Source organism: Uloborus diversus, chromosome 3 (assembly GCF_026930045.1).
Source record: "Uloborus diversus isolate 005 chromosome 3, Udiv.v.3.1, whole genome shotgun sequence".
Lineage (NCBI taxonomy): Eukaryota > Metazoa > Arthropoda > Arachnida > Araneae > Uloboridae > Uloborus > Uloborus diversus.
This window is the reverse complement of record NC_072733.1, coordinates 217,733,769-217,749,973: the sequence shown is the minus strand read 5'-3', so window position 1 is coordinate 217,749,973 and position 16,205 is coordinate 217,733,769. Positions and strand designations below refer to the sequence as shown.

At 33.9% G+C, this 16,205-nt stretch overlaps 1 protein-coding gene across 1 annotated transcript in view; it reads left to right on the top strand.

Moving 5' to 3' along the window:
* The window catches only part of LOC129218593 (uncharacterized), a 127,486-nt gene that overhangs the window by 73,034 nt on the left and 38,247 nt on the right, over nucleotides 1-16,205 (top strand). The window contains exons 9-11 of the mRNA XM_054852911.1: nucleotides 82-130; nucleotides 2,053-2,152; nucleotides 10,352-10,458. Coding sequence (XP_054708886.1) covers nucleotides 82-130; nucleotides 2,053-2,152; nucleotides 10,352-10,458 — 256 coding nt within the window. The remainder of the gene's footprint in view (nucleotides 1-81; nucleotides 131-2,052; nucleotides 2,153-10,351; nucleotides 10,459-16,205) is intronic.

Sequence of the window (16,205 nt, the reverse complement as noted above, 5' to 3'; positions counted from 1 at the left end):
TTATAATTTTTTAAAAAGTTGTTTATGTTATAATGTATGATATATATATATTTTATTTATATATAAATATTTTATTTTTAGCTTGCTCTTTGTGAACAATTTCGCGTTTGGGCCAAATGTAGACCATATGGTAAGAAACTTATTTGGAGTATTTGATATTTTTAAGCTATGTAAATGTTCAGTAAATCACCGCCCATTAGCCAGCACTATGTAAATGTGTCTGACATGATTTTATGAAATTATCTGTTAATGTTTTTGTTCCTCTATGTGCACAGGTTTCCTTCATAGCAGTAAAGTTTCCACTATCCCAATGAAATCATGAATTTGAATTCATGTTAACAAACATGACAAAAAGCATGACATTGAAAGATGCATAGGGCACCTAGTTGCCCTGATTTTATCAACATTATCCCGATGTGTTGTGAAAGTTGTTCCGAGTCCAAAAATGTCATAATTTGGCCCTGATGATTCACTGCAGCATTTGTATTTTTTCCATTGTTTTTTGCAAGAATGTAAGAAATATTAATGTTTTTATTGTAAATAAATCTTTATGGAGCAAGAGCAAAATTTATAAAAAGTTTCCAAAAATTGCTGCATAAGGGTTGATATTGTTTAACTATCGTCTAAATGACGTTTGAGTACAATGTTATAAAACACATTAATGTCATCTTCAGAAGTATTATTTCTATTTAAATGCTGTCCTGATTTTGGATCAAAGATATCTGGGCTTTGTACAAATTTATTTACCAAATTGTTGAGAGTAAATGATAAAGAAAATTTTAATATTTACTCTCATTTTGCTACAAGCTTTGCTGTACTCTGTTTTGCCACTGTTATTGTTTTTATTCTCACTTGTTTGATTTTAGACCAATTTCAAGCAACATTTTTCTGCGATTTTCAATTTTTTCCCAATTTAAATGTTTCCTCCACATTTTCTGACCTTTTTCCCGATTTGATTTTGTCTTTTTTGATATGTGTCAACTTCCTTATCCTGTCAATAGCCAGGATGATGTTGAAAAGAGATTATGAACAAAAGAAATTTATTGAGAAATTCATGGAATAAAGACATTTGGCCTTGTGATTGCCTCAAAAATGGTCACTGTTTTTCTTTTTTTTTAAATTTATCTCTTTAAATCCTGTTTTGTAACTTTGTCTCTTTTATTGACATTTTCCAGAATTAGTGTTTATTTCAGTTATTTTTTGTGTTTACAGCCTTTATGTGTTGCAAAGTTCTATCTTTTTGCCTCCTTAACTGGTGTTGAAAATTTTTCCTCCTGAGACCTCAGCATTTATCTTCAAAGTGTGAACAATCAAAATTGTGCTGTTGTTACTTATACTGCTCGGGTATCCGATCCCAATTATCGATGCTACTCGATTTAAGGCAGAGAGATACGGCTTCGTTTGAACAAGCATCTGTTTAGTTGGGAGTCCAGTTTTGCTCAGACAGCATACGATAGACGGTAGCACCATCTATCAACATTTACAAAACAGCAAAAGCCGAACATTTCCTGGTTTAGCACCTCCAGAGGTATTGGTTCACTTGGAGGCCTCTGTGACATATTTAACACCCCCAGTCACCATTAATAAAGAAGGTGGATCTTGGATCAAACCCGGAAACTTCCGATCACAAGTCTAATGCCTTACGGATCAGGCCATTGTTCATGTATTTGAAGCAAAACCAAAAAAAAAGGAAATAAAATAAATAATTGAATGCTCTCTATGGGATGGGAACCAATGTTACTTTGACATCACTCAACCAGAAATAAAGTTTAGATCGGGTATGATTTGAGAGTATTTCCTGAAACTTGTAACATTTATATACTTTTAGTAGATTAGATCCTGAAAACTGGTACCCCATGATTTGTCTTGGAATGCTTGGAATATACTTTCTCTACTCAGCGTCCGCGGCTCAGTATTTTGAAAACGTATTAAAAAGAAAAAAAACTAGAATCGAAAAATGTATTTTTTTCTTTCAAAAATGATCATATAGTTTCTTCATGTTGTAAACCATTAATTGCTTCATCTTGTTTAAAGTGATTTTTATAATTTCAGCTCAAGATGCGTTTTGCCGACATCAAAGATGAGGCAAGAGTTGTGTCTTCTAAAGCTTTTTGTCCACTGAATTTTCGAATCACAGACAGAAATCTTAGCGGTGAGCATGTGTTTGTACTTATTCAACACTTTTAATCACACACTTCTGGCAAGATTCCTAAATAAGATTTTGAATAGCAAATGAAGCTGTATGTCAGAGATATAACAAAGTGGGAACTCAACAAAAGGATTTGACATGTACTTCAGCACCAGCACAAGCTTTACTTTAAATTTACTACTAAAGGCATTCAGTACACCCTATAGGAAGAATTGAGTTGTTTGTAATTTATGAAAAACAGGTAATGAAAGTAGAAGTAGTAGTAAAAGTTATTCAAATACAAAAACATTTAAGCACCAGCATGTGCAGTTTTTTTATTTTGGGAAGCTTCTTAGAAAATATATACTATTACACTATTTTTAATTTTCTTACAATTATAAAATACTATTATTGCATTGTTAATTTTCATTTGAATTCAATTTATTTTAAAACTTCAGTTGATAGAACAGAAAACTGCACAATTTAGTGATTCCGTCGAATCAGGTGCCTTTGTGACAGTAGGAAGTGGAATTGTGGCACATCCTGTGTACCATTACCCATACAAAGAGGTTAAATTAAGTTACAGGAAAGATAAAGCAGAGTGCAGTATATTTTGAGCCTTCCATATGTTATAAAAACATCTTATCACTATGCCATCATCTATGCAGCAACACTTGATTTTTTCAAAGTTGATGTCTGAAGAACAAAATTTTTGCCATTTTTTTTTTTCAATAGCATTTAAAACTTTGAAAATTACAGGGATGTGTTCTGATCCCCCCCCCCCGGCCCCCCACTGGCTACGTCCTTGGAACACCACTTAGCACCACTAAGGTGAAAGTCAGATTTATATCAGATAAAACACAATAGATGGAAGCACTATCTATCCACATATCCCAACTAGAATTTGAACAACCCCTGTTTCAGTACCCCTAGAGTTATACATTCGGAAAGGGAATTTGGAGGACTTTGTGACCACACACATGACATATTTAATATGTCCCAGTCACTGTCCGCAATCACGGAGAATCTTTGACCAGCTGGTATGGAAGCCGGAACCCTCCACCAGAAATTATTGCTGAAGATTGATTTTTTTACTTACCACTTACTATGTACAGTTCAACCTTGATAACTCAAAGCTTATAACTTGAATATTCCTTTTTTGTTTTCATGGGGTCCCAAACTCTTAAGACTGTTGTGGAAACTTCTCATAACTTGAACTACTAATACCTCGAAACATTTTAGCCTGTCCCTTGGGACGTTGAGTTATCAAGAGATGACTGTATCTGATCTACAGGATGCGGCAAAAAAATGGCGACCTCATTTTATAGTAAAATTTATCAAACAAAGAAATTTTAACAAATTTAACAGTAAATAACAATAACATGAACCTTTGGTCACAATATATTCAGCCTGTTTCAATGTGTCCTCCTCTGGTGGTGATACACTGGTCCAGACGTGATTTGAAATTTTCAGCGATGGGCCGCAGGTCCTCCGGCCACAGTCGAACCCATTCCCGACACAGAGATTGCTTCAGTGTCTCTAAACTTTTGTGGGGCTTAGCACAGGCCTTGGCCTCCCAAATGTACCACTATAGACTAATAATAAGAATAGACCGAGCTATGGCAACCCTTTTGCTGCTCATAAACCAAACCATGTGACTGGTGGATATCCTAGCAACAGCGGGCATTGATCGTAGCAGGCGATCAACGTCCGCGAGAAATAAAATAAATAGAATGGATGGAATACGGAAGAATTATCTTTTATGGAGTCCAATTTGCAAATTTGTTATTTTAAGTTGTAAATATTTTGTTTATATAGTGAGTTTTCGTTTAGATAGTACTGTGCATTTTCTTTAATCAATTTCAATAACTATCTAAGCAATTAAAGATGCAAGCGCCCAAAAAGAACCGACAAACGGTAAGATTTTTACCTACAATTTCAATTTAAGATACCGATTATTACATTTTTGCGTTAACGCAAAACGTTTACTCCATTACGTTCACGCCAACGCTGACGTAGCAATTCCAAATGAAATAAAAGTTACTGAAAACTGTGATGCAAAAGTAATTACTAATGTCAAAATAATGCATAACTAAAAGAAAAACAGTTCAATCTCTGCGCCTGGAAAAAAATTACAATGAAAACACATTACGTCTTAAAATACTAGTCGAGTGCCAAACTATAGATAATGTTGCCATCTAGCAACCATGCTGCCAATGTTTTCGCCAAGCCTTCCACCAGTCACATGATGTATCCATGAACCAATTTTTTCATCAGCAAGTCTGGGAAAGCTTGGTCTACTCTTATTATTAGTCTATGTGTACCACAGATTGTAGTCCATCGGATTTAGGTCCGCCCAGTAGGGCGGCCATTCGGCCGACGAGATGAAGTCTGGAAAATGGGGCTTGCACCAGTCTTGCGTCATTTTGCCTTGTGAACCGGTGCCGAGTTCTGTTGAAACATCCAATTTGCATCGACAAGGGGCTGTTGTGCCCAGTGAAGTTCAACAGCCTCGAGAATGTCACGGCAGTTGACTTCTTGTTCGATTTTCACCTATTGATACACGAAAATGAGTGGGGTCTTACCGCTGGCACAGATTTCGCCTCAAACCATCATCAAAGAGGGTTTTTGACAGTGTCTGATGATGGCTGAGGCAAGGGTGCAGAGTATGTCCGATTCGGCGATCTAGGATCGGGGGAAATTTGAACCATCTGGGGAAAATTTTGCAGATTCGATTTAAAAAAAAGAAAAATGCAATTTTTTTTTCCTGCAAGTGTCTTTTGAATGCATTTTCTTTTCCATCAACTATTTGTTGGATAATAATTTACATTTAAAATAAATGTAGATATGATATTTTAATTAAAACTTACATGCATTTACTTAATTTGCTCTTTAGATACCGAGTTCTAAGGCTACTAGTTCATTCTATTAGTTTTAAAGATGCAATTGCTTTTTTTTTCCCCCAAAACTATCTCTACCTATAGTAATAGGAATGAATTTTTATCTGAAACATATAGCATATTGTAAAATTTTGGGGAAATTTTCATACAGATTGGGGGAAATGTTGGTGTTAACATTTTCTGCACCCCTGGGCTGAGGTACCCTGAGCCCCTGCGGACCAGATCCGGTCGTTTTTGTGGCTGTGCGCTTGCTCGACGGTGAACAGCTTCTCGCCCGTGAAAAGGATACGCTCTGTTGGGCTTATAGCCTTTATTTAATATCTTGGAGTACTTTTAATTTAATTTCAAATGTTTAATAGTATTTTGAAACTTACCTCCATTACATTTTGCCACTCCCCGTCCTGTGTCTCTGCGTCGGATAACTGAAAATTGATTCGGGCATTGATCGTGCAACGTCGGAATCATGCTATGACGTAACACCTGATGGTTGAGATGTTTCTGGCTACTCTGAGCGAAAAGAACGGATAGAAAGATTGTTAAATCACTCAGTCAGGAATAGTTGAGATGTATATCTTCAATACAAAGTAGGGTGTGTCATAATATGACGTATAGTGGCCATGAAACATATAAATAGGTTGTTCAAACTACTTTCAGTGCTTGCTTGCTTACTTACACTTACTCCCCATATTGGCATCTTGCCATTTTGTTGACCAATGAGGGATTGGTCTTTGCCGTTTTGACAACCACGTTGGGTTGCTGTTGATGAAAATTACGGCGTTCTCGAGTCGCTATTGAAGTAAATTTTTGGTTTCATGCAGGGCATGAAATAAGTTTTATTTTGTGTTTTATGTTTTTTACAAGTTTTAAATTACTCACTTAGTGTGGTTTGAGAGTTCGCCTTTTCGGAAGATGTTTGCTTGTGTTGGCATTTATATGTAGCTGACATGGACTAGGCCTAAGTCGTAAATATGGCCGGTGTTCGAAGCAACTAACTTGTGCTTCTCTGATGGTGAGACTTTCCTCTGATGAATCATCGATGGACATCAGTTAGGTGTTCCTAGTTGAATTTCCTGGGGATACTTGTGAGATATAATGAAGTTCCTAGTCATATTCCGGTGTCTGATCGAATCGTTGTTGCTGTGAATGAGGGAAGTTCTACTAGATCCGAGGAGCCTATCGGTCGATGTGCGGTAGAAATGTTAGCTGGAATGTCAACAATGTTGGTTTATGCTATTGATGCTGTGTTCAATCGGTCTTTGGTCAGTGGACATTCATATTTGGCAAAGGAAGGTGACATTTTACAATTTCTTTAATATGTTACGTGTTCTTCAAATATTGTGTTTGTCTAACGAGTCAACTATGAAATTTCTGTGATAATTAGGGGTTTTCATCAAAATTATTTTGGGTCTTTAACTAAATGTTTTATATAATGAAAACTGTGATATTTTCAGAATAAATGTTATTTATTTAAACTATTTGAGTGTGTTTTATTTCTTACTGGCAGACTGCACGGCTTTTTGACGTTGAGTTCTGTATTCCTTTTATTTAGTTCAATGAACTTAAGGTAAAAACAGAAGACAAAAACCCCAACACGCTCCAATCATTGCGCAGCGGCCCCGACGCTCGAGTTGGTATCATCTTTGCAGCCGTACATGTTTGTTGTCGTCTGTGAGGTGCTGAACTTTCTTGGGCTTCTAAGCCTTTAGGTTGAGCTTCTCTTTCGCCATTCGGCGGACTGGTAGATCGCTGATGTCGGTCTCACCAGCGATTTTTCTTATGGAAAGCTGCGGATTTCACTGCACTTGCTTCTTGATGATTTTGCGGTTGGTGGACATGTTGACAATCCGCTTTCTACCACTACCTGGACGGGGGCCATCATGGCCAAGCTCCTTGTATCATTTGATTGCTTCAGCCACGACGTCATTTCCAACACTGAGAAAAACAATCTCACATTGACATTTTTCTTGCCGAAATAGTTCCAAAATTGCAACCCCTTTGTTTGACATTCAACAAAGAACAGCATGTCAATCAATCGATAGAAACATGACAAATGACTGGCAGTGGGTTCTTGAACCGGTTCCTTTCCTTTTTTGTTACCAAAAGTATTCTATTTGGAAGGCCCGAGACCCGAAATCTGGATTTTCTTCCTTAAATATTCAAAAATATTTTTTTCCCTTTTATTTCACAAGGTGGCGACAGATCAGGGAGATCAGGGAAAAGTCAGGGAACTTTATTAATCAGGGAAAAGTCAGGGAAATATCAGGGAATTTCGAAAAATAACAAATAATCAGGGAAAATTAATTTTATGAAGAAAAAAAATTTTTTTTTTGCTATACAAAATTAAGTACTCTAATTCCCTACTCATTTTCCGCCATTATCTGTTCAAAAAAAAAAAAAAAAGTAAAGTTAATGAGTTGCGATTATACACTGCCGCATATTTGTGGTTTTTTTTTTTCCTCAACATCAAAGTATTGAATCTTACTTATTAGCCACAGGATGAACTTCCTAAGATTGCTTCTGTGTTTGTTAGGTTGTTTATTTTACCTAGCTTGAAATTTCCTTTCACGTTTTCAATGCTACGTAAAATAAACAATCATAAAGAGGAAGCCCTCATTAATGCCTAGCTCCTTTGCCTTTATTCCATTGTCTTGAATTAGCGTACTGTAATCATGATTTGAAGAAGAAATCTTTGGTTTTTGAATTAATACTGATAAAAGCTTAAAAGTTATTACTTCTTCACGTTTTTAATTTAATTACTAAAATTGAACTTTCAATAAAAAAAAATTTTGTTTTTTGCCCGTTATACTATTTGTTGTCGCCGCAGATTATAAAGATTTTCTTTTCTTCAGATTTAAATGATTCTTTTATTTTATAACCAAGTTGTATTCTTTTATATGTTTTGAAATTAACAAATTGCTTTTTTTTTCCTTGCATTTCAAAGTTGTTTGTTGCAAAAGCAATCTAAGCTTTTTTTTTTCGTGACATACTGAAATCATTTTTCAGAGTTAACTTGTGTACTTAAGTAAATATCTTTTTTTTTTATTGTTAAAATGCTGTATTCATTCATTAAAACCTATCTTCTTGATTAGAGAAAAGCTCCCTATTAATGGATGTCAAATAGTTTCATCTGTTTTGCATAAATATGTCAATTAATTATATAAGAATAACTACATTACTTCTATTCTTTCACTATTACTTGTTATTATTGCAACAATTATTATGCTGTTTGAAAACTTAGTTCAAAATAATTTCAATTACTTTTTAGTTCTATCATAAATGCGCATGTTTTTAAGAGTAATTTTAATAGTTTCTTAAAATTCTTATGCTAAATGGTTTCTAGAAGTAAAGTATTTTTTTTTTTTAAATTTTCTATAATCTTTCCATGTAGAAAAAATTGATACACTGTTTTGTAGGGGGTTTTTTTCCCAAAAAAATTGACTTGATATGTTTTTTTTTAACCATTTTATTTAAAAAGAGCATCTTTTTAAAATATATCTTTAATTCAACAACTTTACACAACTTAAAAAGTTTAAAATACTGCATTTTATACAAACATACAATGGATTTCAAGTAGAGCAAAGAAAGGAAACCATTATCATTGTTAATGTAAATCAGGGAAATTTGGTTAACCTAATCAGGGAAAAGTCAGAGAACTTTTTTTCATAGTTCCTGTCGCCACCCTGTTTCAGTTTTAGAAGTTCAAAATTGTAAACGTTTGACAATTACTTGTTGTAAACACAGTATCATCAGTTGATTTTTTGTTGTAATTGTGCAACATTCTTTTAACATCCACTTTCGATCAATGATAATTCTTTTTTTCTTCTCTTAAGTATACAATAAAAAGCCAATTGAACAAACTACAGAATTATTTCTAGTAAAAATATGATTTATCAATTGTATTGATCGACACATTTCATACTAATGAAATGCAACATCCACAGAATATAAGCTGCTGCAAATTATCTCTGGCTTTTGTTTTAGCATAGTGAAATTCGAAAAATAAAAGATTTGTCTCGAACATTAGTGAAACCAAGATAGTGCATGACAGGTGAGCTTTTCTGATTTTTTGAGTCAGAATCCAAAATTCCAAAATCTATAGTGATCATGGTACTGTAGTTCCAGGGGATTGTTTCAAAACTCCACCCCATAACATCTCCCCCGAATGTTATCAAAAATTTCAATCTTTTGGAACTGAAGTTTTGGAATATTACCATAAGAAAGTCCCTGAACTCCATCACTCCCCCTAGCACTACCTGAGATGATCTACAAATGACTTAAAATTTACAACTCAAATTGTGCAAGATGTCGGGAAGGGAGGGGATGCCTTCCATCCTCACTTCCTCCTCACATCACCAAGAGCGTCTAAAATTGGCTTTTTGCATCTTCAATTTTAAAGTTTCCGGGAGGGAGTTTCGAAACCCATTCTTTCTCCTAATGATATGAAAGAGGACCTACACTTGCGTTTATAAGAATAGGGAAGTTTTCGATTTTTCAATTTTATTTTTATATGGTAGAGTAACATGAACATCATAGGTGAAAAAAAATTTGCGATACGATAAGTAGTTTTTTTTTTAAATTAATTTTTAAAGCTTGTCAAATGGCATAGGAAGTGACGTCATGCGCTCTTCCGATAGGGGAGAAGCCGAAGGTCACGCATTCGACTTCGAAGACGAAACGTAAAAGGCTTATCTCCTCGCATTTAACTCCTCGTGTTTCTGGAACATTACACCTCTCATCCTCTCGGAAATATTCGAATATCATCATTGATGTTACATGAGGAAGATTATTCAGATTGTGCTTTAACGAATCCGGCCTCCATAGTGTGTTCAAAAGGATTATTGAATTTCTAAAAAATATAAATATCAGCGCGCTCAAAATGTCCCTAGCGAAAACAAGGGATCTTCGACAGAAGGCTGCCCATTCGCGCCCTGTGATGTAGGCTCGTGACGTTTCAGAAGAGTGCACTTTTGCGCGTGGATTTTTAAAAAATCACTAAAAATAAACCACGATGTTTTAAAATTCGGCGATGGTGAATTTTTTAGTTTTGAGAATTAATTAACAATATCCAATAGCCAAAATATGGTTGCAACTTCCCTATTCCAAACATTGCTGGTGCAGAGTCTCTCACGGGAAGGGTGATCCTCCCCCCCTCCTCCATCGCCCCTACCTTGTATCCGCCCTTGGAGTATGTACCTATTGATGCCCTTTAACATATTGTTTTACTTCTTGAATGCATGCAGTTCTGAAAAATATTTTGTAACTTTTTCTTTTATTCCATGTGTGCATTAATGCACAGTGATTAATTTCAGATTCTTTCTTTTAGATATTGGCACTATAATGAATGTAAGAGAAATAACACCTTTAAAGGGCTCAGTTTCATGGACTGGAAAACCGGTTTCATATTTCTTGCATACTATAGATCGTACAAAGGTATAACCAATGTGTTTATGTAATTTTTCATTTTTTAATTTTTGCTCCCTGCTTGACTTCTTGCTACTAAGTTGAATTTAGCCTCATTTGTAGCAGGGGAATATGAGGCAAACTGAAGTAACAGGGCAAAATAAAATGCAAAAATGTGCATTCTGTTTTCAGTGCCATCTAGCTGATAATATTTTATTATTACATTTAGTCTATTCGAGTCAGGAAAAAGTTACCTATGAAGATCAAAACATATTACAATACAAGAAATTTTCAAAAATTTATACTCATATTGAAATATTTTGTTGTAAGTCAACTATTATTTTTGGTCTTATAAGGTTTTTTTTTTTAATTTTAAACATTGAGACCTACTGCTATTCACAGGGGTGGAAAATCTGCACCAAACTGCGCCAATTCTCAAAATCTAATACAACCTGATACAAAACGGCCAAATTCGCGATTTTTGCGCCTAACTGCGCTAAAAGTGCGATATTATTATCCAAAAACATTCACTACAAGGAAAAGGTAGCTGTTGCATTCATTTTTTGTCATTGAAAGCTGAGAAGAGCATATAAGTAAAAGAGGGGGTAAATAATTGCTTATACTCGCCGAAAATTGCGTGCTGTGCTTTAAGTTTCAATCCTTTTGCATCTTGTAAATTTTTCAACATTTTTGAAAAATGGAAGTTAATTTCACCTATGTTACTTTAAACTGGCTTATTTTATTTCATATTTTATAATTATTTCAGGTTTTGAATAAAATTAAAATGTAGGGGAATGTGGAGAAAAGTGAAACAACGGAATAGCGGTCAAAGTAATGGGGAATTATTTACTCTGCACCTATCTAGTAATATTTTAACTATGTAGTAACAAATGTAGTCTACTCTAGTCAAGAAAAAATTACCGCTAACAATCAAAGAATATGATAATACAAGTTATTTTCAAAAATTGATACTCATTTTGAAAAATTTTATTTTGAGTCATAAATTGGTTTTGTCATTATCAAATGATAAAGTTCTTGCTGTTACTATTTACTATTACTATTTTAAGTACTAATTTAGACATACTAATATTTGATGCTGAATTTATTTGCTTAATATTATGCTTATTTCTATTTTAAATGCTTTGTACAGTTAGTCAAGTGCATGCAGGGCAAAGCAGATGTGCAAATAAATAGTTTGTTTCATTTGCTTATACAATCCTTTATAAAATCACTTACACATTCATTCATTCATTATTTCCTTTAACATCCTTCATTTAATAATTCTTTATTTATTCATTCACTAGTTGCCTTGCCCGGCTTTGCACGGTCTACCTCAAAAATAAAAGTTTTGTCAAGTGATGCATGTTCAACAATCAGGCTTCAATTAGAGGAAAAAAAAATCTGTAAAATTTCCCGTTAAAATAATCATTCTGTAAGAAGTAAAACGTCAAATCAAGAACTCCCGACCTACGCCTAACTAACGCAACCCTACATAGATACGACTTAAATCCTTAAATAAGAAAAAGAAAAGATAAATCTCCAAATAATAACCAAAAGAGGAAGTTTTTACCTCAAAACCTAACAAAATTTTATTTTGTTGCAGTCGAGAAAAAAAAAGTGGCAACCTTCTGAAACTTTATTTATGCCAATTTAAAATGAGATCGCGCAAACGATAATTTTCCGATATGAAAATAGAGTTCCATTAGGCTTAGCAGTGCTTTTTAGTTTTTCTCCGGTCATTTGACAGCCTTTTTTTTTGTAATTCAAAAGAGATGAGTAAACAACATGGGTGTTTTTAGCACACTTTTAAATGGCTCCAAAAACAAAGAAATCGGATAATTATTTGGGGTAGAAAGAGCCCTTTAATGCCATTTTTGGATCCTAAAATTAAAATTTGCACAGTTTGGTGCTTTTTTGGCATTTGAAACCCCCCCCCCCTACTTTCCTTCTTGGGTGCCCAAGTATCTCCCTGCCAAATTTGCTAGAGATCCGATGAAACTGGATTTGTATAGGGAACATAACACACAAAAACATACATATAAATATATTCTTTGTTTTATTTATATGGACTAGCTACATTGCCCGGCTTTGCATAGTCTACCTCGAAAATAAAAATTATGTCAAGTGACGCATGTTCAACAATCAGGCCTCAGTTAGAGGAAAAAAATACTACAAAATTCCCCCTCAAAATAATCATTCTTAAAGAAAGAAAAAAACGACAAATAAAAAATTCCCGAATAAATTAAACGCAAGCTACTAAAATCCCTGAAAATAAAAGGAGATAAATCGCCTAATAATAATCAAAAGAGAAAATTTTTACCTCAAAACAAAAATAAAATTTTATTTAGTCACTGCCTAGAAAAAAATGTGGCAACCTTCTGAACGCAAATTTAAAATGAGATCGCGCAAACGATAATTTTCCGATATGAAAACAGAGTTCTACTGGGCTTAAAAGTGATTTTTAATTTTTTCCCGGTGATTTTACACCCTCTTTTTTTAGAATTCGAAGGAAATGAGTGAGCACAATGGGTGTTTTTCACGGGTTTTCGAATGGCGCCAAAATCAAAGAAATCGGATAATTATTTGGGGTAGAAAGAGCCATTTTCAGGCTTTAAAATTAAAATTCAAACTGTTTGGTCGAAAAAACCCCTACATTCCTTCTCAGGTACAAAAGTACCTCCCGGCCAAATTTGGTCCGGATCCGACGAAAACTGGATTTGTATCGGGAACATATATATACACACATATATATAGGCATATATATACACACATATATACATGCAGGTAGTTATTAAAATAATGGAAACACCTGTTAAAAAGTGACATTTTTGAATGCTCTTCCTACGTAATAAAGAATAAAGTTAGACATCTGGTTTTTTCATAATTAGCATTATATATATATACTGGTAGTATATGGTGACTTAATTGAACATCTGGAAGTCTTGGATTTTTTTCAAGCGCGTGAAATGTCGGACCTCTCAAATTTAAAAAAGGGCCAAACTGTTGGAACGTGTCTAGTTGAGCAAGTGTAACTGAAACATCTCAACTTTTTGACATTTATAGAGGTACAGTGTCTAAAGTCATGACAGCGTACACAGAGCGCGATGAGGCCAGCTCAGCAAAACAAAATAGTGGGCGGAAGGAGAAGCTCAGTGAAAGCGACGGATGGATATTGAAGCGGATTGTAAGGTCTAAAAACTGACCAACAGCAGCAAAAGTGACCACAGAACTCAATCAATATCTGGATTCACCAGTTTGAGTGATTACAGTCAGAAAACACCATTATAAACAGAACATTTACAGCGGAGTAGCGATTCCCAAAACACTCGTCACGATGTTAATGATAAACGTCGTCTACAGTGGTGCCACACTCACAAACCCTGGTCAATTGATGAGTGGAAGATTGTATTATAGTCTGACGAATCGTTTTTAACACTTTTCCCTACTACAGGATGGGTACATATTTGGAGGACACCAGCACAAGCGTATGATCGTGTTTCTCTCCTTCCAACTGTCAAGCATGGAGGAGGATCTGTCATAATCTGGGCAGCCTTGTCGGGGTTTTTCGCTAGACCAGTCGTAAGCCTGAAAGAAAGGATCACTGATGACAAGTATAGAGATAGTTTAGCTGACCAGCTCCATACTACAATGCAAACTTTTTTTCCTGAAAGAGATGGAATTTTCCAATAATGCACCTATCCATGCAGCAGGACTTGTCCAATCATGGTTTGATGAACACGAGGATGCAGTTGAACATGTGGCCTTGGGCAGCACTGTCACCTGACCTAAATTTAATTGAACCGTTTTGGTCTATTTTAGAGCAATCGATATGGTATCGATATCCTCCACCAGCGCCTCACCCAAAGCTTTCACACTATCTCCATGAAGAATGGTATACAATTTCGCTGAACACTATTCAACACTTGTATCAATTTCTCGGCGAATCCAAGCTGTATTGCTTGCGGAAGGTGGTCCTACACCATACTAATAAAGAATTCCTTATAAATCTCAAGTGTTCCCATTATTTTGATAACTACCTGTACATATTCTTTGTTTTATTCACATAGATTTACTTATTTTTTTATTAATGCACATTTTTATTCTTTTGTTTATTTTTTCTCATATATTAACTAATTTATTTATTCTTTCATTTGTTTCATTTCCTCTTCATTAAATCATTAATTATACTCTTTAATTTTACTCATTTATTTGATCAATAATATCTTTAACAATCAAATAGAAAATATTTCACGAGAAGAAAAATAGTATTTTTCACTTTTCCCCTCAAAAAAAGAAAAAAGTGAAAAATTTCCACCTTTTTTTAAAGGTACAAAGTTACTGCCAAAAATAAAAATAATGTTTCAATGCAGGTTTTATTTTCAGATGCATTGTTCTTTCTTTACATAACATAATTTTCAGCACATATTTCCAATTTGTTCATTTTGAAGGGGGAAAAAATCAACTATATTTCACTTTGTCCCCCCCTCCCACTTCCCTACTTATAATCTAATAATATATGTAGAAAAAGTGTCTTAAGTGTTCATGTTGTTTCATAGAGTTAAAAGTAATGTGTTAATTTATTGCCTGAAAAGAATCGGTGAGCTCTCTTTGTATATAAATGTTCATAAATTATTTCTTCAGTAATTGTTAATTAAAATTTTGAAACATTTTCAGCTTTTTTTAAGGATTTTAAAAATCTTCAATGATATAAGTACTGAAAAAATCATTAAAGCTTGATCAATTCCAAAAAAAAAAAAAAAATTACCAAAGTAAAAAAGAATCTCCTCCCCCTTACCCTCTGTTTTGTTTTGTTTGTTTTTTTGAAATCACTAGGACCTGCTTTTTATATGTGTTTTATGAAGGTTTTTTTTTCTTTCTCTCTTTAGCTTTGCATGTAATAAATATACAAAAGGCATTTTAAAATTGAAATCCTTAAGTTCTTCTTAGTCTCATGTAATGCTATAATTAAATATAGGATAAATGTTTGTAACAACTGCTAAGGAACAACTCTGGTTGTTTGCCAAAAGTTGATACGTCATATTTGTCTTCTTTTCAAGAGAGTAAAAACAAAGCATGATATGTAGAGTTATCTAATTTTGGTGCAGAATTACATGCAAGTTTTATTATATTTGGTAATTCATATTTTTCCTGCTTAACAAATTCTGGCATTAAAAAAAAAAAAAAAAAAAAAAAACCCTCTAAAAACATATCACAATTAGTAAAGTAGAACCTGGTCAAATTTGACTTATCAACTTTTTGCAAATAAGCACAGACCAGAATTAAGATTCTAGTTAGATATGTATTTTGATTTATTGTACATTTACTAAAAGTAGTTTTTGCACAATTATTTTAAGTTACAATATTGCTACCAAATTGGGGTTTTAAACATAATTATGTACTTTTTTGGTGCAAATGTTTTGTATTTGCTTCAAACTGTAGTGACAGTGTACAAAATTAAAGATTTGGTTAAGAAACCGTGAATTCATCTGATAAAAAACTGATCATTCTGATACAAACTGTTTTTACTGATACAAAGCTGATACAAAAATGAATTTTTGGTTTTCCACCCCTGTATTTAGTGCAGTATTTATTTGTTTAGTATTTAGCTTATTTCATTTTAATTGTTTCTTGCAGTCTTTTATTAAAACACTAATGTATTCTATTATTAGTTGATTCTTTTACATTCCTTCATTTAATAATTCACTTATTTTCTTCTTTATTTTCTCTTTTATTCACTCATTTATTTTTCTCATATAGTAATTTCTTTAGTCATTCTT